At 46.5% G+C, this 19416-nt stretch overlaps 1 protein-coding gene across 1 annotated transcript in view; it reads left to right on the top strand.

Annotated features, from left to right (window-relative positions):
• PLCB3 (phospholipase C beta 3) overlaps window positions 1-19416 on the top strand; it is a 65978-nt gene that overhangs the window by 33721 nt on the left and 12841 nt on the right. The window contains exons 11-25 of the mRNA XM_072984045.2: window positions 9-166; window positions 1401-1483; window positions 1566-1650; window positions 2865-3048; window positions 4741-4833; window positions 5660-5724; window positions 7043-7139; window positions 8435-8519; window positions 9616-9740; window positions 10392-10546; window positions 11443-11604; window positions 12620-12719; window positions 17517-17621; window positions 18184-18275; window positions 18427-18562. Coding sequence (XP_072840146.2) covers window positions 9-166; window positions 1401-1483; window positions 1566-1650; window positions 2865-3048; window positions 4741-4833; window positions 5660-5724; window positions 7043-7139; window positions 8435-8519; window positions 9616-9740; window positions 10392-10546; window positions 11443-11604; window positions 12620-12719; window positions 17517-17621; window positions 18184-18275; window positions 18427-18562 — 1725 coding nt within the window. The remainder of the gene's footprint in view (window positions 1-8; window positions 167-1400; window positions 1484-1565; window positions 1651-2864; window positions 3049-4740; window positions 4834-5659; window positions 5725-7042; window positions 7140-8434; window positions 8520-9615; window positions 9741-10391; window positions 10547-11442; window positions 11605-12619; window positions 12720-17516; window positions 17622-18183; window positions 18276-18426; window positions 18563-19416) is intronic.

Below are 19416 nucleotides of genomic sequence, written 5' to 3'. Positions count from 1 at the left end.
CTCCTCAGCTGGGCAGCTGACCGGCAACTCCTCCGTCGAGATGTATCGCCAAGTGTTGCTGAGCGGCTGCCGCTGCATCGAACTGGACTGCTGGAAGGGACGCCCGCCGGAAGAGGAGCCCTTCATCACCCACGGATTCACCATGACCACGGAAATTCCCTTCAAGGTACCTCTCCTCCCTCCGTGTCGCCTCCCTTGGGCATGCATTGGCTGGCTGGCTTTGTTAACTCACTACTTGGGAAGCTAAGGTGATGAATTATAGTGGCAAAGCACAGTTCGACAGGTTATCACATCAAGTTGTTAAATTTTTATTTCCTTCCTTCCTTCCATCCATCCATCCATCCATCCATCCATCCATCCATCCATCCATCCATCCATCCATCCATCCATCCATCCATCCATCCATCCATCCATCCATCCATCCATCCATGCATCATCCTTCCTTCCTTCCTTCCTTCCTTCCTTCCTTCCTTCCTTCCTTCCTTCCTTCCTTCCTACCTACCTACCTACCTACCTACCTACCTACCTACCTACCTACCTACCTACCTACCTACCTACCTACCTACCTGAGCACTGCACAGTTTAGAATTATAGATCTCGCATTGTGTCCCCCGCAGAGCTGTGAAACTCAGTGGGTTGTTTTGGGAAAATCAGCCTGCTCTGCATGGCAGGATCTGTGTGCGTCTCGTTGCGGGAGGCCAGCTCTGTATGCCTTGAGCTGACCTGAGAAAAAAACAAGATGTACAGTGATGCCCCGCTTAACGATTACCCCATTTAACGACGAATCTGCTTCACGACAATGTTTTTGCGATCGCTTTTGCGATCGCAAAACGATGTTTGAATGGAGCTTTTTTGCTTAGCAAAAAAATGGGGTTTCCCCTGCTTCGGGAACTGGTTTTTCGTTTTACGACAATTTTCCAACAGCTGATCGTCAGGCTTCAAAATGGCCGCTGCTGTGCAAAATGCCCCCCCCCCCCCGCTGTTTCAAGAACCGATTTTTCGCTCTACAGGCACCGGAAAATGACTGCCCTATGGAGGATCTTTGCTGAACGATTGGGTATTTCGCCCATTGGAACGCATTAACCGGTTTTTAATGCGTTTCAGTAGTTTTTTTAAATTTCGTTTGACGACGATTTCTCTCTACGATTTCGCTGAAACGAATTAACATGGTCAAGCAAGGCACCACTGTAAAAGTATCTTGTAAAATGATCAGCTCTCATTCTCTCATCTGACAGCTTCTGTTGTGGGGTGCCGTCCTTTTCCACCAGGTTGCCATCGTGGTCCAAAATCTTCTCCACCGGCCACTGTGGTTTTAATCTCCTTCCTCCTAAGGCTGGCCTTTGCCGCAAAAATTACTCTCCTTCCCCTAATATCCTCGTTTCTGCTTCCTTCTTTTCTAGGAAGTAATTGAAGCCATAGCTGAAAGTGCCTTTAAGACTTCGCCCTTCCCCATTATCCTCTCGTTTGAGAATCACGTTGACTCGTGAGTAGCTCCTTCGGAAGGGAAACTGAGGCACAGGAGAAGCCTGCCTCACAGGTAATGGCCTCTTCTCTTATTTCCTCAGGGCCAAGCAGCAAGCGAAGATGGCGGAGTATTGCCGGAATATTTTTGGAGAGGCCCTCCTTATCGATCCGTTGGAAAAATATCCGGTAAGTTTTGGGGGGGCATAGAAAAACATGTTAAAGGTTTGCAACAAGCATCAGTGAGCGTGGCAGTAATGCAGTTCTGACTTACCAGATCTTGATATCAGAGCTTATAAATAACACAATCGATCTAACATGCTAGCATTAAAGCTGCTACTTTCGCTTTATCAAGAGTCAACTGAGTCATGTTTGGAAAGTAACTTTAACAGTTCAACGTTACTTTAAAAATTGGACAAATAGATGCATTCTTCACATTTAACGAGAAAGCAACCGTTTTCAATACGTGTTATTTCCAAGCTCTATCACTCATACATTCAGCTGTGTATGATTTGGAACAACAGGGATGAGCAGAGAACCATCAGAGCCCCATTCAGCATGGCCAGTGGTAATGGATGATGGGAATTATAATCCAAAACATTTTCGAGAACCAGTGGTTTGGAAAGCCAGAGGGATCTATCGGGGTTAGATTCTTGGACTGTGACTGGGAGATAAGTTTCTAGTCCCTAATGAGCCAGGGTGTTCATTGCAGCCCAATCACATGCACTCTGCCATTCTCCCAAACCTGGCAGGGCTGTTGTGTAAGAAGAAAGTAGGGAGAAGCCAAGCCAATTACCGTATTTTTCCATGTATAAGACTATACTTTTGTCTAAAATCTTTAGACTAAAAACCGAGCGTCATCTTATACACGGAAGTAAGCTGAGGAGAGAACAAAAACAAGTGGAGGGGAAAGCAGGGATCAAAGCGATCCTGCAGGGCTTTGATCCCTGTTTTCCCCTCCACTTACTAAGCCTTAGCAAAAGGAAAGCAGGGATCAAAGTGCTACAGGACGGCTTTGATCCTTGCTTTCCTCTCTGCTTGCTAAGTCCCATGGGGCTTAGCAAAAGGAGGGGGAAAGGCTCAAAGCAATCCCATGGCTATATAAGGGGGAAAGGGATCAAAACGCTCATGCAGTCGCAGGATAGCTTTGATCCCTTTTCCCCTACACTTGCTAAGCCCAACTTAGATTTCTTAATTTGGGGTTAGAAAAGTGGGGGGGGGGTTAATACATGGGGGTGTCTTATACATGGAAAAATACGGTATGCTATCCAGTCCTAGCAGTATCAGCATCTCTCCACCTACCACATTTAAATGAAGACTTTGGTGTTTTTCTTTTTCTTTGCTTTTTGATCTCGTTTTGGCTGGCCCACCTTACTGAACGCCTCTCCTTCCCCTTCTTGTAGCTCCAGCCTGGAATGGCTTTGCCAAGCCCTCAGGAGTTGCTGCGCCGGATCCTGGTGAAAAACAAGAAGCGGCGCACGCACAGTAAGGGATCTGAGGGCAGCATCCGGAAGCGGGTTCTAGAGCAGACACCCAGCTCTTACAGCGATTCCTCTGGGGCCGGCGAGCCGGGCTTCTCAGCACCAGGTTTGACCCTTGACACTAAGACACCCTTTGCCTTGAAAAATGCTTTCTCTTGCTGTCCAAAGAGGGGTCCTGGAACAGTTTAATAGCTACCGTATTTTTTCATGTGTAAGACTATACTTTCGTCTAAAATCTTTAGACTAAAAATTGAGGATCGTCTTATACACGGAAGTGAGCTGAGGAGAGAACAAAAACAAGTGGAGGGGGAAGCAGGGATCAAAGTGATCCTGCAGCGCTTTGATCTCTGCTTTCCCCTCCACTTGCTAAGCCTTAGCAAAAGGAAAGCAGGGATCAAAGTGCTGCTTTGATCCCTGCTTTCCCCTCTGCTTACTAAGTCCCATTGGGCTTAGCAGAAGGAGGGGGAAAGGATCAAAGCAATCCCGTGGTTGTATAACGGGAAAAGGGATCAAAACGATTGCGCAGTCGTGGGATTGCTTTCCCCCTTCTTTTGGTAAGCCCTGCGGGGCTTAGCACAAAGGGAGAAAGCAGGGATCAAAGCGATCCTGCAGCACTTTGATCCCTTTCACCCTACATTTGCTAAGCCCCTCTTAGATTTCTTAATTCTGAGTTAGAAAAGTGGGGTTGTCTTATATATGGGGGCGTCTTATACACAGAAAAATACAGTAACTCAGTCAGCAACTTGATCGTACTTGATGTAAGACCGATAAAAGACATTACCTTCTCCCGCCCCTTTTTTTCCTCTTCTTTTTTCATTATCCTGCATTTTGGCCAGCCGTAAGGCCTGGAAATAGATTTAAGCCTACCTCGCAGGGTAGCTTTGAGGAGAAAGCCGGCAGGGCATGTAGGCAACCTTTGGGAAGGGCTGGTGGAGTAAAAATCTAAATTGTAATATCAGTTATGCTTGTGGTGATTCAACAGAGTCTCGCCCTTGGGGGTCATAAGTAGAACACCCTCTGGAAGTAGGAAGTCCCCGGTCTCTCTGATTAGAAAGCGTAAAGCGGCATGAAAAATAGATTCCTTTATTTGAAATCCCTAGAGATTCTCTGTAGGGGAGACAGTATGATGGGTAAATATGTCGACTGGTAGAAAAGTAGCTCTCTGTTTCCACAGAGCAAATTAATAAGAAGTTTCCGTGATTCTATAGGATGAGCTAGGATGTGTCTCATCTTTTCTGTGGCCATTTTATTTTTAGTGATAAGAGCTAGAAACGTGGGTGGGTGGGTGTGTTTTTTTAAAAGAAAAGCGTGAAAACTGACATTGTGGAGCGGCTGAATTTTCTGCCTGTTTGGTGATTTAATTATAATAATCTGAGAACGGCAGAGCTGGAAAAGACCCTATGGATCATCCAGTCCAGCCCGTCAAGGACACCCAGCGGGGGGGGGGATTCGAACTCCCAACCTCTGGCCCCACAGCCAGTGATTTAAACCCCTGAGCTATCCAGATTTGATAGAGATTTGATACATAGAGCCAATGGGGGTTTGACAAGCAGAGAAAAACCGATGAAATGATGAAATGAAAGAACCCTTTTCTTGTGGTCTCACGGACTGCAAAATCTCGGAAGGTCAAGATATTTGTCTTCAACGTTTTCTCCCTTTTGGGGGAAAACTCCTCGCTTGCGTTTCCGTGAGCGAAAATCTATTCGTTCTGACGTTCCCCGACTGCTTTTCTTTGCTTCTTCTCCCTCTCCCTTTCATATCTGCCCCATGCTCTTACTGATGGTTCCCCCTTTGGCAGATCAGCCTGAGGTCCTTTCACCGGTCATGACCAACGGGGAGGAGAAGACCTCGGACAGGATGGGGAAGCTGGTTGAACCCCGCAAATCCATCGGTGAGTTTCTGTGGGGTTGAGGAGGGTTGATAGGGGGCTCCAGAAAGGGAGGGGGGGTCACCCTAGCTGTGAGAAACATATAGCAGCCCTGGTTGTGACACAGAGTACTCGAGGAACCATTAAGAGCCATTAGCTTTACAAAAGTCCTCCTCCTACTGAAAGTAAAAACTGCCAGAATTCCTTTGTGGACATGGATCAATCTGGCTGCCTGTGTTTTGGATTCACCTGAAGGGGTGGAGTGGGCTGGCTATGGGAATTTTTGTAATGAACACCTACACTTCCAATTAAATTTTGTACTGTCACCTATGACAGAGCCAGTGTGTACACTTGGCGCCTGTTTCAGTTTTTATAGGAGGCTAGAAAGCAATATAGGGACTGAGCAATCTCCCCCACCAAATGACATCCTGGCTTATTTTTCTTGGCTCTTCCTTAAGCCAGAATGTCCCAGGTTGGCCATCGCAGCAAATCGTGATTTAACACATGCTTGGATCTTCATGCGAAAATTGGCACATGGCAATAATGGGGAGATGACAGCTGAGACCTCAGTAAAGCGCTCATGTCTTTGCGGGCAATGTATAGCCATCCAGATGTTTTGGACTACAGCCCCCATCATCCTTAGTCAGCCTGTCTGGAGGACCACAAGTCACCACCCTTGATTGGCAAAGTCCAAACCAGGGCTTTTTATAGAGATTTAACTGTTTCTCTTTCCTTTCCTCCAAGAATCCTGGGGGTTGTAGCTCAGTTCCACTTTTGCAGCGGCGCTAAGCTCTCTCCATCCGTTCAGCCTGAGTTTTCTCACTCCGTCCCTTTTCTTCCCTTTGTCCAGACCGTGATGCCGAAAGCGAAGAGGAGGAGGAGCAGCAAGACCCTAAGAAACCGACAACGGATGAGGTGGGTCTCCACGGATTTTCGCTTGCACCCTTATTTTTCCCCTGGGGACACACGCCTGGTGTTTAAAAGCAGGCCTTGGAAACACCCCCCCCAGAGTTGACATGATAAAAGATCAGAGGGCAGAATCCTGAAAATTAAAATGCCACGCTATTTCCTCTTCTTCCCATCATATCATCACATCTTGTGTTTCCCGCATGGCGATTCCCCCAAGCTGGCCTACTTAGTGGGCCTGGATAGGACTATACCGCTTGGGGAGCAGCATAGAGAGATTACTTCCATAGCAAGCTCTCCTTGTCTGCGCAAGAATGGGGCAGGGTTTGTGTCAAACAGATTTGAGGGCATATCACTGAATGTTTATTAAAGTATTTCCGCTCTTCTTTTGGCCAGTAGCCTTAAAATCATGCGCTGCCACGTCAATTCTGATTCTAGGAAGAGAACACTCATGGGTGCTTTACCCTTCCCTTCCTCTAGGGGCACTGTGGGGCTGTGCAGCTTGCCCAAGGCTACCCAGGCTGGCTCTTCTCTCTAGAGGTACAGTGGGGGGAATCGAACTCCCAGCCTCTGGCTCACCCACCAGGGACTTAAACCCTTAATGTAGCCAGCTGCGGTAGCCTTAAAGACAAGATTAAATTTAAATGCACAATTTAAAAAAATCATTTCATAACAGTGAACGGAACGATCAATAAATGTGAAAGCTGAGAAAGAGTGTTTATGAAAGAGAGAGAGAAACCCACAGGCAGCTTTCTATTTATAAGGTAAGCTCCTGTTGCTCCTCTAAGTTGAAACTAGAGGAGGCCCCTTGAATCTGTGATGAGTCAACTCCTCTGTAAATACTGTTGATTCAATGGTCCTACTCTGTTTGTGACTTGATATGCTTAACACCAGTACTTCAGTCACAGAACCGATCGCCCTGTCCTACCTCAAAGGGGTCTTCGGAGGGTAAAAGGAGTCAAGGAGATGGGTAGTGTTGGACTGGGAATTGGGAGATCAAAGTTCTAGTCCCTGTCGAGTCATAAAACATCCTTGGGTGGCCTCAAGCTACTTGCACTTTCTCTGCCTGGCCTACCTTGCAGGGTGGTGGTTGTGAGGATAGAAAGCTAGGAGGAAGACGGGATATGAATGTGAAGAACAAACTGAAATTTTGTTGTAAATTTAAAAATATATATATTCTTGCTTCCTGCCCGTGATTTCTGTCAATGCACTTAATAAAGAGAAGAGTCTGCCTTTTGAGTCATTTCATTTTTCCCTTGTCTGCTTTTTGGCCTCGGACACAAAAGATTTAGCAGCCTTTCCCCTTGTGTCTCCGTTTTGCATGCAGGGTACGGCAAGCAGTGAAGTCAATGCCACGGAAGAGATGTCCACGCTGGTAAACTACATCGAACCGGTCAAGTTCAAATCTTTCGAGGTGGCCAGCAGTGAGTGAGGCGGTGGGGGGGAGGAAACAGAAGGAGAGAGAGGGTGGAGAGAGGGGTGGGGTGTTAGTCCCGTTAGCTGAGAGCAGATGGTGTATCCTGGTGCTAGAGAGGGGGTGGCAAAATTTGAGGTTATATCTATATCCCAGCGCGGTCTTCGACTACCGTATTTTTCCGTGTAGAAGACTATACTTTTGTCTAAAATCTTTAGAATAAAAATTGAGGATCGTCTTATACACTGAGGAAGTAAGCTGAGGAAAAAACAAAAAAGAAGTGGAGGGGAAAGCAGGGATCAAAGCGATCCTGCAGCGCTTTGATCCCTTTCCCCCTGCACTGGCTAAGCCCCACTTAGATTTGGGTTAGAAAAGTGGGGGGCGTCTTATACACAGAAAAATGCAGGTATATCTGGAGAATCGTTCTCTCTCCTTGAAACTCTAATAGATTTTGATGTGCTGCTGTGAGATAATGTAAAAAAGTTCATTTTTGCCTCTTCTAAAAAAAATGCTTAATTTATTATTGTTGTTGTTGTTGTTTTTGTTATCATCCAAATGGCGAAGAGTAGTACATTATCATGCTATATGCGTCAATAGATATGTAAAACTGTTGTCTCCACACACTCGCTGTGTCAGGAAATCTTTACTCACATTGCATTTTGGAGAACAAAAAAACCCACAACGTTTCCAAGATTTTTTGATCCGCCTTCTGGATGTGAGCATCAATCCAGAAAGCTGCAATGGCTGTGTAATATTATTAATCAATTAAAAAATGACTATAAATAACAATAGAAGGTGCAGAACTGGTAGTTCTCCAGATGTTGCTGGACTCCATTCCCCATCAAGCCCCGTCTGTGGCCACGGATGATGGGAGTTGTAGTTCAACAATGTGTAGAATTACACAGGTTCTCTGCTTTGGCAAGCCCCCCTGGATTATTTGGGGTTTTGAAATAAAAAGGAAAAATGTGTCTTGAACTCTATTAGACTGTTTGTCCGTCTGTCTTGGGTGTTACCTGCCTTTGAATGATGGGCCCTGTTGTAGGCGCTCTGTAGAGAAATGGTTTTCCTGTCATCGGAAACTAGATCTTTTTCTTTTAAATGGAGATGATGAAAACTAAGACCTCCTGGATTTAAAGGGATTCCTCTGCCACCGAGCTACCCTCTGCCCTAAGTCATGTCACTCTCTTAAGATCTGTTGTTTGAAAGGGAAACAGCAACACGGATCGAATCTGACTGAAGGGCACAGACAGCCATGTTTAAGCAGGAGTACCACCATCTTCTAATTTCCTTTCTTTCTCTCCTAAGAACGCAACAAATCTTACGAAATGTCGTCGTTTGTGGAGACGAAAGGTTTGGAGCAGCTAACCAACAGTCCCATGGAGTTTGTTGAGTATCCTAGAGTGGTTGTTTGACCAGATAGGCGGGGTATACATACAATAAATAAATAAATAAATCCTGGCTTGGCGTTGTCGCTGTGGGGAAGGTGGGGCTGGCAGGAGAGAAGCTTTCATGGCCGAAGTGAAAAAATGGTGATCCTTGCCGAGGCCGTGAATCCATTTCGGGCTTTCGTCCGAACTGGACTGCAGCAATTCAGAGTAAAACCTGGCTCCCGTTCACCAGCCAGCCAAATGTCTTCGGCAGTCCTAAAGTGCATCCTTTTGCCCACAGTTTCTGCAGCCCCCTGTCCCTGGAGCTGATATTCTTGATGGGGTTTTTTTTAGGGAATGGCAGAATGCAGAGCCTAAAAGGGGAGATTACGGAAGAGGAAAGGTTAGGGGGTCGATCCAAACCTGCGGGAGAAGTAGCAATGACGCTTCTGTCTGGATTTGTCTTTCCTCACACTGAGTATTGTGCCAATTTGTGGTCATCCCGGTTTATAAGGAATATAGATGTACTGATTCCCTAGGTGTTCTTAGACTACAACTCCCAGAATTCTCCAGGCAGCCCACTTTGACCCTGAGCGGCTCTCCGTCTTAAGTCACGTTTTACTTATTTTCCCAAGGCATTCTGGGAGTTGTAGTCCAAAAAGACAAATCAGCTCACCTCCAGCTGAATGACTTAGGGTGAGGGTTTTGAAAATACACAAGTGTGTTTTATCCCCATTTTTTTTTCATCCAGTCGTATCAGCCCCAGAAAGGGCCCCCTCAGAAACTTGTCTGAAACCGAATTCTGTACTTAAGATGAAAGAAGGTCCTTCCCCTTGGCGTGAAGGATGACACAGACTTTTTTCTTTGTGGGTCCAGATCAGGTTGTGCCATGGGGAAAGGATTTCAACCAAATATTAGAAACTGTGCCCTGGTATTAGAAGAATTCAAACGTCGGCTCAGGAAATAGTGAACTTATTGTTCATTCGTTTTAGGGGAGAGAGAGAGCTGTTTTTAAGCAAAGATTTGATGGGCCCCTAACCAGGTGTTGCGGGGTGGATTTCCCACATCTTTTCAGCATCCCTATCATCCTTATTGCCTTGACAAGCACTCCTTGCCCAGATATAACAAGAAACAACTTAGCCGAATATACCCCAAAGGGACCCGGGTGGATTCCTCAAACTACATGCCTCAGCTCTTCTGGAATGCCGGCTGCCAGATGGTGGCACTCAACTTCCAGTCTCTCGGTGAGCGTACCTTTCGTTTTCCTCCTGTTCTTCACTAACACTGAGGACTAACAACTTCTGTTACCTTTTTGTATATTTAAAAAAAGAGAACAGTCCTTTCATTTCTGGGATTTTCCCCTCATAGGCTAAAATCCTGTTGCTTTTATACACGTGAGGAGGGCAAATGGCATATTTGCCACTTCTAGCCGGCAATGAATGTGTCACCACCTGCTGACTTCATTGCCACTTCTAGCCGGCATTGAATGTGTCACCACCGGCTGACTTCATTGCCACTTCTAGCTAGCATTGAATGTGTCACCACCGGCTGACTTGGTGCTTACTCGAGAATCCTAGCGGGGACTTGTTAATGGCCGGCTAGAAGAACATTAATGTTATGCCGTCTGCTTTCCACCGGTGCAAAAAAGCGACAGGATTTCAGCCTCCCTTTTTTTCTGTCCCAAACGAAGAGAGCAGGTTTTCCGCAGTGTTGCCTGGGCTGTGTTTTTGGGTTGGCCAGGGGTGGTGTGATCCGTTTCGGTTCCCGTGGGCTTTGTAAGGAGAGTTGTTTGCTCTCCTTACGAGTTGAGAGGGAAGAGGAGGAGACAATGCTAGCTTGTTCTTGCCCCCGAGAACTGTCCAGTCAGGTGCTTCTTGGACTTCTCCTCCCCCCAGACTTACCGATGCAGCTCAACCTGGGCATATTTGAGTACAACCGTCGGAGCGGCTACTTGCTCAAGCCGGAGTTCATGCGTCGCCAGGACAAGCTTTTTGACCCCTTCACCGAAGACATTATCGATGGCATCGTGGCCAACACCGTCAAAGTGAAGGTTCGAATGGAGTGATGAGAATGGCTTAGCTTCGTCAGTCAGACACAGCTTGGTTGGGAGTTCGATCCCCCCACTGGGCTTCCTTGATAGGGGCTGGTCTCAATGATCCATAAGGTCCTGTCCAGTTCTACAATTCTGATATGATGATGATGATGATTGTTATTGTGAGTAGAGAGGGTGATATCATAGGGTATGTCTTGGATTACTCCTATGCTTTTCAACAGCCACTTTAAAATGAATTTAACACGGGACGGTCTCTTGCAGAATCCGTGATGAAGCGTCCTGTAGCACCTTGAAGCTGAACAAATTTGGTTGTTGTGGGTTTTTCGGGCTTCTTGGCCGTGTTCTGAAGGTGGTTTTTCCTAACATTTCGCCAGTCTCTGTGGCTGGCATCTTCAGAGGACAGCAAACTGAAGAAGCTCGAAAAACCCACAACAACCATTAGATCCCGGCCGTGAAAGCCTTCGCGAATACACTTAACAAATTTGTTACAGCATGAGTTTTCAGGGGTGTCCAAAACTGTGTTTGTGTATTATCTGTGGTTGAGGGCACAGGGGGAGGTTGGACTCTTGATCCCAAAATCAGAGGGCAGTTAGATAGAGGGAGTCATCATTCTTCATTTTGGAACAGAAGCTGGTTGTGATCCATGAGAGCATCAGCTAACTAGGACTTGATCATCTTTGAGGTGCCCCGTAAATCTGTGCTGCTCATTGTCCTGCCCTCCGTAGCCATTTTCCAAACCGTGGCTGACAAATAAAAATATAACAGTGATTGGCAATCATGCCATGAAAACAAATTAACAATTGTTAAGAGACGATGCTGAATTTAAGGCCTCTTTTACGCTGATCCTAGGAAGCCTTCCTTTCCATTTTGACGGCTGTCCTTCCCGTCTCCAGATAATCTCCGGGCAATTTTTGTCGGACAAACGAGTGGGGATCTACGTCGAGGTGGACATGTTCGGGCTCCCGGTGGACACCAAACGCAAATTCCGGACGCGGACGTCACAGGGAAACTCCTTCAACCCCGTGTGGGACGAGGAACCGTTTGTCTTCCACAAGGTGGGCCTTGGCGCACGGAGACGACTTTAAAAGCAGTTCCTCGGCTCTCAAGATGGATGAAAACCCGCAGTAAAGTTAACTCTTGGGTTTAAATTTTTAGTCTGGGTTCTGGGTTTTTCCAAAATAAGAGTGTCCTTGAGCACATGGAAGGTGAGTCAGATGGAGAGGGAGGGACTGGTTCCTGAGAAGGCCGGATTCTCTAGAAAACACCACCACGCTGGGAAAAGTGGCAGGCAGCAGGAAAAGAGGAGGACTCAATACGAGATGGATTGACTCTCTAAATGAAGCCACATCCATGGGTTTACAGGAGCTGAGCAGGGCCGTTGAGGACATTTCATAGGATCACCCTAAGTCAGAAGCGACTTTACAACACAGACCAACGAGGAGTAACTGGGGCTTCCGAACCGGTTGCGATGTACCTTTACTGTTCCTGTGACTTTTGTGGGAAGCACCACAAATTAAACTGGGGGTGAAGCAACCGTATCGATGTATAGAATAGAGAAGCCACACCAGAGGGTGATTATTACGTGTTTACCAGTAAAGCAGGAGGACTGACCTGGGTTTGGGTCATCTTTTCCTTTCAATGCGATATGGAACGAAATAGCAGATGACATGAAGAATTAAGCCGGACAGCCACCGTCTGAGGGGTTGTCCGGACTAGATGACCTTCGACGCCTCCTCTAGCTTCGTGGCCGGAATGGATCCTCGTGTCCTCTGCCAGACTAACGCCGTTGGTGTAAACCTTGGCATTAAACGGCCACCAGTTAAGAAATTAGTGAAGGCTGCATCCTGCCAGGCCAAAATGTCCGCTTGAGAACTCCTTCACTGCCTGCCATCTGCCTCAGAGTCTTAACACAGATTGCGTTACATTGGCGTAGAAAGAAATGCAGTGGCATTTGGGCCCCACGGTTCCTCATTTTGAACGAGGGGGCCATGGAGGAGGGCTGGGGGGTCTTCCCGCCTTGGTCTTCCCCCATTCCACCGTCATGACTGCTTTGTCTTGATCTCCTTCCAGGTGGTGCTTCCTACGCTGGCTTCGCTGCGGATCGCTGTCTTTGAAGAAGGGGGGAAGTTTGTGGGCCACCGGATCCTGCCCGTCTCTGCCATCCGCTCAGGTGAGTTATGCCCGGTGTATCTCCGGTCTTCCACCCGCAAGGGCAGGCCTGCCCTGCCTGGTTCGGAGGGTGCCTTCCGCCTGTTGTGCTCTGATTCGCAATCCATCCTGGGAACGGCCGTTCTTGTCCGCAAGCGACAGCCAAGCTCTGCCTCTCTCCAAGACTTAATTTTCCTAAACTGGAAGGTATGGAGATGACTTTATCTCAAACTCCAAAACTGCCAGGGAGTAATCATTTAGTTCCTGGCTGGGTTTTTTATTGTTTATGTTTTTACCCACCCACCCTAGGCCACTACTCTGGACAGCTTACAACATCACACCGTAAACAAAAAAATAAAATTCAATAACCCTGGACTTAGAGCAGAAAAAAAGAGGCAAACTCATCCTAACTAGAAAAGCAAGACTGATAAAAACCATCAACTATTTTTCCAAAAACAGTTTTCCTTTTGAAGAAACTTTTCTTAGCAACCTTGTTTATCTTCTTCACTCCTACATCCACTTTCCTAGAAAGTCCCTTTTTAAATTTGGTATTTCTGAGTGGAGAAAGCCTCTTTCCCGTCAGATGTCGTTTGACTCTGGGTCCCATCATCCCTGCCTGCAGCTGATGGGAGTTGGATTCTAAAACGACTGAGAGTTTGGGGATAGGTGATCCGTAGGATAACATCAGCAGTGGGAAGCTATAGCCCTCCTGATCGGTTCTCAGCTGGCTGTATCGCTCAGCGGTGTAGGTATCTCACTGCAGAGAGAGAGGTTGGGAATTTGATGCCCTCCACTGTGCCTCCGAGGAGAGGAGCCAGCCTGGGTAGCCTTGGGCAAGCTGCACAGTCCCAGGGCTCCCCCTAGAGGAAGGGAAGGGTAAAGCACTTATGTGTGTTCTCTTCCTGGAAAACCTTGGAAAAGGGTTACCATAACTCAAAACTGATCCGAAAGTACTTGATTGAATAGCTGGCTGAATAGCTCAATGGGTTAGATTCTGGCTGTGGAACTAGAGGTTGGGAGTTCAATTCCTCACTGTGTATCTTAAAAGAGCCAGCCTGTGTAGCCTTGGGCAAGCTGCACAGTCCCGAAACACCTCCAGAAGAAGGGGAGGGTCAACCACTTCTGAGTATTCTCTACCTAGAAAACCCTGAAAAGGATTATCCTAAGTCTAAATTGACTTGGTGGAACATGATCACCATCATTAATCTTTTCTGGACAAAAACTCGCCCTATCTCTTATCGTTGGGTGTCCTGGCTAGGGCCAATGGAATTGTAGGCCAGCAGCACCAGGCAGGATGATGAGGGTTGTCGTTGAGCAGGATCTGTGATTGCCCGGCCCTAACATACACAGTAAAGGATTTATCGCAGCATTATCTAAGTCCAGAATAGAAAAATGACTGCAAATCATTGATTATCTGGATCTCAGTCGGCTACCCCTCCTTTGTGCCTCAACGGACAGGCTGAAATCCTGATGCACAGATAAGCAAACAACGTACCTTTTGAAAGCAAATTACATTAAGCAATGTCCGTAGACATTATCTACTGCATATCAAGTTGAGCGACTCGGTGTGCAATGGGTAATGCTTACGGAGATTTCTTAACCTACGGCAGTTTGTGTGTAAAATGTAGTACGGTTTGTGTAACGGTGCAACAGGATTTCAGCCAAAGGAACATCGAAAGTGGCTTCACAATGGATCAGACTGTTGGTTCAGCCAGACCGGGATGGTCAAGATGGACCGGCAACTGCTCTCTCTCTCTCTCGGGCAACATCTGGAGAGCACCCGTTTGCCGCTAAAGATTGTGTCACCAGAAGGCAGAGGTGCTGTGTTCAAACAGCAGAGATTGGAGAGAGCGTGGAGGATGCAGAAAGCTTCACCAGCAGGGCTGAAATGCCGTCGGGGGCCCGTGATGTTTCCATAGAAAGCCCAACGCATGCACGATAAGAACAGCATTTGAGATAAATACAACATTTCTTGCTGTGCTGCAATGATTGATCGCAGGAAATGTGCTTCTTATCTTGTGTACCTTTGCGCTTCGGAAAGAAATGTGTCACAGACCCACGATTGGCTTTTTACGGCCTTTGAGCCCCACTGTTTACCATCGTTTTTTCTCTCTGCTTCCGTCTTCGTATGTGTGTGTCAAGTCATCCTGCCCGGTAAAATATAACGTTTATGAACACAGGAATTAACCTTATAACAGATCAGATGGTTTCTCCATCAAATCCAATACTTTGCTCGCTACTGGGTTACACACCAGGGCAAAAGATCTTGTCCCCTAACACACACCCCACTTGAAATAAAGATGCCTAACAACAGTGGTTTATGTGTTGGTAATCTCTAAAATAGACTACTGTAACACTCTATATGTAGGGCTGCCCTTGGAGTTAGTACAGAAACTTCACCAAAATGCAGTGGGCGGACTGATAACAGGTACCAGCAGATATGAACACACGTCCTCCATCTTGGCACACCTCATTGGCTCCCTGTCAGTGCCAGATTCTAGTTTCTTGTCATGCTCTATAAAGCCCGTAACTGCTGAGGACCTTGATATTTGTTAGAACTTCTCTCTCCATAAACATCTACCCTTTCCATCTGCTCCTCACAGTCTATGATGTTAAAAATTGTGACACCGACGGAGGCCATGAACGTCAACACGAGGAACCGGGCTTTTTCAGTTGTGAAATAAACTTTAGAACAAACCAATAGAGGCTTATTGGGTGCCTTACTTCTCTTTTTAAGTAAAAAACATGCCATTCAAACTTGTCTTTTATTAATTACTTGAGATGTACAAATCTGTGTAATTTTGTTGAGGTTTTAGCTAGGGACAGAGTTTTATCTATTGACGTATTAATTGTTGGGTACAGTGGTGCCTCGCTTTACGATTGCCCCGCATTGCGATGAAACAGCATTACAACTATCTGCGATCGCAATTGCAATCGCAAAACGATGGTCTAAATGGTTTTTTTTTCGCTTTGCGATGATCGGTTCCCTGCTTCAGGAACTGACTCTTCGCAAAACGACGATTTTAAAACAGCTGATTGGCGGTTTCAAAATGGCCGCCGGGTAAACAAAATGGCTCCCCCGCTGTTTTCTGGGACGGATTCCTTGCAAGACAGGCAGCAAAAACGGCTGCCCTATGGAGGATCTTCACTGGATGGTGAGTTTTGACCCCATTGGAATGCATTGAAGGGGTTTCAACGCGTTTCAATGGTTTTTGTTTTCGCTTTATGATGTTTTCGCTTAACGGCGATTTTCCTGGAACGGATTATCGCCGTTAAGCAAGGCACCACTGTACTTGTATATGTTTTTAACATGTTGTAAATCCACCGAGAGAGTGTGTGCACTATACAGGAAAAACTTCCTAACTACTAGAGCAGTATGACAAGGGAACCCGTGACCTCAGGAGGGGGTGAGCGCTGTAGCACTGGAAGCCTTCAAGAGAAAATGGGATCCCCCCCTGTCCGATCCGCTTTGATTCGGGTTCCTGCCTCAAGCAGGGGGTTGGACCGGATGGCCTTAGAGGCCCCTTCCAACTCCATTATTATAGGATTCTGCAGGCTGAAATAATAAATAGACAACCTGATCCTCTTTAAGTGGGGAGGTGTGGATTTGAACTAGGACCTTCTGCATACAAAGCGAAAAAGCTCCCTTGCCATCGGGGCCAGCCCTACCGTTGGGCGGCAGGTCTGACAGCAGGCTCAACAATGCATTGAACCAGAGGGTTGTGAGCTTAAGAGGCTTCACTTACATCTCCTAATATAAGGTTGTCAGGGGACAAACCATAGAAGCAACAAGTTACAAGCAATGTAGTTACTATAACAAATTACCGTATTTTTCGCACCATAAGACACACTTTATTCCTACAAAACAGGGGGGTGCAAAGTCTGGAGCGAAGAAAACAGATTATATTTTCCTGTTTTCTTCTCCTAAAAAATTGGTGCATCTTATGGAAAGGTGCGTCTTATGGAGCGAAAAATACGGTACCTTTTCCAGAAATGAACGTTTAAGCAAGCAAATGTGATGAGTGAGAGTAAAGTTAATTTATTGTTGTAATGTTTCCTGGCTGCTTTTAAAACTCACTCTTACAGGACATTTTAGAGGGTTTTTTTTAAAAAGAGTAAGTTAAAAATATTATGCCATCCTCATACGAATCCTAAAAATTAACCCTGGAGATTAAAGAGGGTTTCCTTGGTCCCTCCACCCTCATGGGTGCGTTCAGTGGAGATACAGAAGAGGGGCCTTCTCAGTGGCTGCTCCCAGACTCTGGAACTCCCTCCCACTGGAGGCCAGACTGTCCTTCTCTGCAAGCAGGCCAAGACCTTTCTCTTCAGGCAGGCTTTTCCTGAGTGACAGGCTGTCCAGGAGAAAATGAACAGGATGGTTTATATGTCATTGCTTCTGAAAGTGTTTTTGGTCATGCTTCTTAATATCGTGTTGCCAGTTCTTGGCCCATATTGAATCATTTACTGTTTTGAGCTTTTTACGGTGTGTAAAAAGCCGCCTGGCGGGGTCCTTTTTTTAAGGGGAACGACGGAGTGAACCCAAGCTAAATAAGTGAATAAATTTCTTCCCACAAGTAAGAAGAAATAGCAAGGAGTGTCCCCGATCACCTTTTGATTGGTATAATCCACAGCGAGCAAATATTCCTTTCTCCAGTGCTTTAGCAAATCAAGGGAACAAAATGCTTTTCAGAAATACTTTCCCAAGGTTTGGCACCCTTACGGCCTATTTTAAAACGTTCCTCTGTGCAGCCTTCCCTGAATTTTCAACCTGGATTAACAATTATTTGTGTGTGTTTTTTTTTCCTCCTTCTCTCTACAGGGTACCACTACATCTGTTTGCGCAGTGAATGCAACCAGCCGCTCTGCCTCCCTGCTCTCCTCGTCTACACAGAAGCCTACGACTATATTCCTGATGATCATCAAAGTAATTACCTGCTTGGTTTGTTTGTGGTGGTTCACATGATTTCCTTCCAAGGGTGTAGCTGAGGAGTGAAAGGAGTGAGATCCCGGACGTTTGTGGACTACAACTCCCATCCTTCCTCGCCCGTCTGGAAAGGGTCGGCGGGATTTTTATTGTTTATTTATTTCCTTGGTGGTTATTATTGGTATCAGTTAGCCTGTTCCCTTTTCTCCTGAGGAAGGCAGGGCGGCCGAGAGGGTTCTCCCTGCTGTTTCTGGAACGCGGTGTCACAGCCGCCCGGGGAGGTGTGTTCAAGAGACGGCACGGGCCTGGGTTAACTGAGTGGAAGATTTGAACCTGGGTCTCCTGCATCTGATGTCCAGTAACACCCAGGATGGGAAATCTTTGCTTCTCCAGATATTTGAAACTTCGACTCCCAGAAGATTTAGCATGGATTTGTGGAAATTACAGTCCAAAAATACCCGTTGGGTCCCTGTTTTAATCTCAGTCTCCCTCTCTCTGTCTGTCTTTGCTTTGAAGGTTAAACTTGATTTTCCCTCCCTCTTTTCTCCTTTTTCTTCTTCAGATTATGCCGAGGCTCTGATAAACCCCATTAAACACGTCAGCCTGTTGGACCAGCGAGCCAAGCAGCTTGCAGCCCTCATTGGGGAAAGTGAGGTGAGGGTGACTGGAATCGGGAGAGGAACCGGAAAGGATGGGAGGGGGACCAGCAGTGAGAGGGAAAACTGGGTCTCGGGAAGAGCATCAGAGAGTGATAATAATCCAAGCTCTCTCTTTCTCTTGAAACCCTCCCTAACTGTGCCGGCAGGAAAATGCAGAGAAGTCCTGGGAGTCACCGTCCCGAAGCTCCTGCAGTACGAACGCCAGTCCTGCCGAGGAGGCTCACAAGCCACCGCCTTGCCTGCTGTCGCCCACCCGGAGCCCCAGCATCGTCCCCAGTCAAGGTAAGATCTAAAAGTCAAAAAGAGCCGTGCTAGGCTTTGTTTGGGCGGCGCCAGAGGATCTGAAGTTACACGTTACGTCGGGATCTTTAACAACAACCCAGCTTTTTAGGAATGAGGGGTGTAACAAAGTTACATTTCAAAAGTGGAGCAAGTGGGAGCAAAGTTACTTTACTGGTACAATTGAGTCGCACCGTGCGGTTACTTTTTAAAAGTTAGTTTTAAAGGGCATTTCAAGGATATTTTGAGAAGCATTTTGAGAGGAGTTTTCATCCTCTATGTTCACAAGTCCCTAAAATATTGTTTTGTGGTGATCGGTGCCTTGATCGTTTGTTATCTGACAGCCAGCTTATGGAGTAACTCAGGTAGTTACTTTTCAACAGCTGTGGCCAGAATCTTGTTACGTACGTACAACAGTGTCAGTGAAACAAATAAATAAATAAATAAAAATAGAATACAGTGGTGCCCCGCATAGCGACGTTAATCCGTTCCAGGATTAACGTCGCTATCCGGATTCATCGCTATGCGGGGGGGAAACCCCATAGGAACGCATTAAACTCTGTTAATGCATTCTTATTGGGGAAAAACTCACCAGTAAGCGAAGATTCCCCCATCCGGCCGCCATTTTCGCTGCCCGGTAAGCAAGAGCAGGGCGCGAAAACGCTACGGGCGGCCATTTTGGAACCGCTGATCAGCTATTTTCTAAACATCACAATGCAAAGGTCGGTAAGCGAAATGCTTACCGATCATCGCAATGCGATGTTTAGCCTATCTAAAACTGCATCGCTATGCAAATTCGTTGTTAAATGGTGCGCTTGTTAAGCGAGGCACCACTGTACATAACTAATACTACAGAT

The sequence above is a fragment of the Pogona vitticeps genome, chromosome 15 (assembly GCF_051106095.1).
Source record: "Pogona vitticeps strain Pit_001003342236 chromosome 15, PviZW2.1, whole genome shotgun sequence".
Classification (NCBI taxonomy): Eukaryota; Metazoa; Chordata; class Lepidosauria; order Squamata; family Agamidae; genus Pogona; species Pogona vitticeps.
This window is presented reverse-complemented; position numbering and strand designations above follow the sequence as displayed.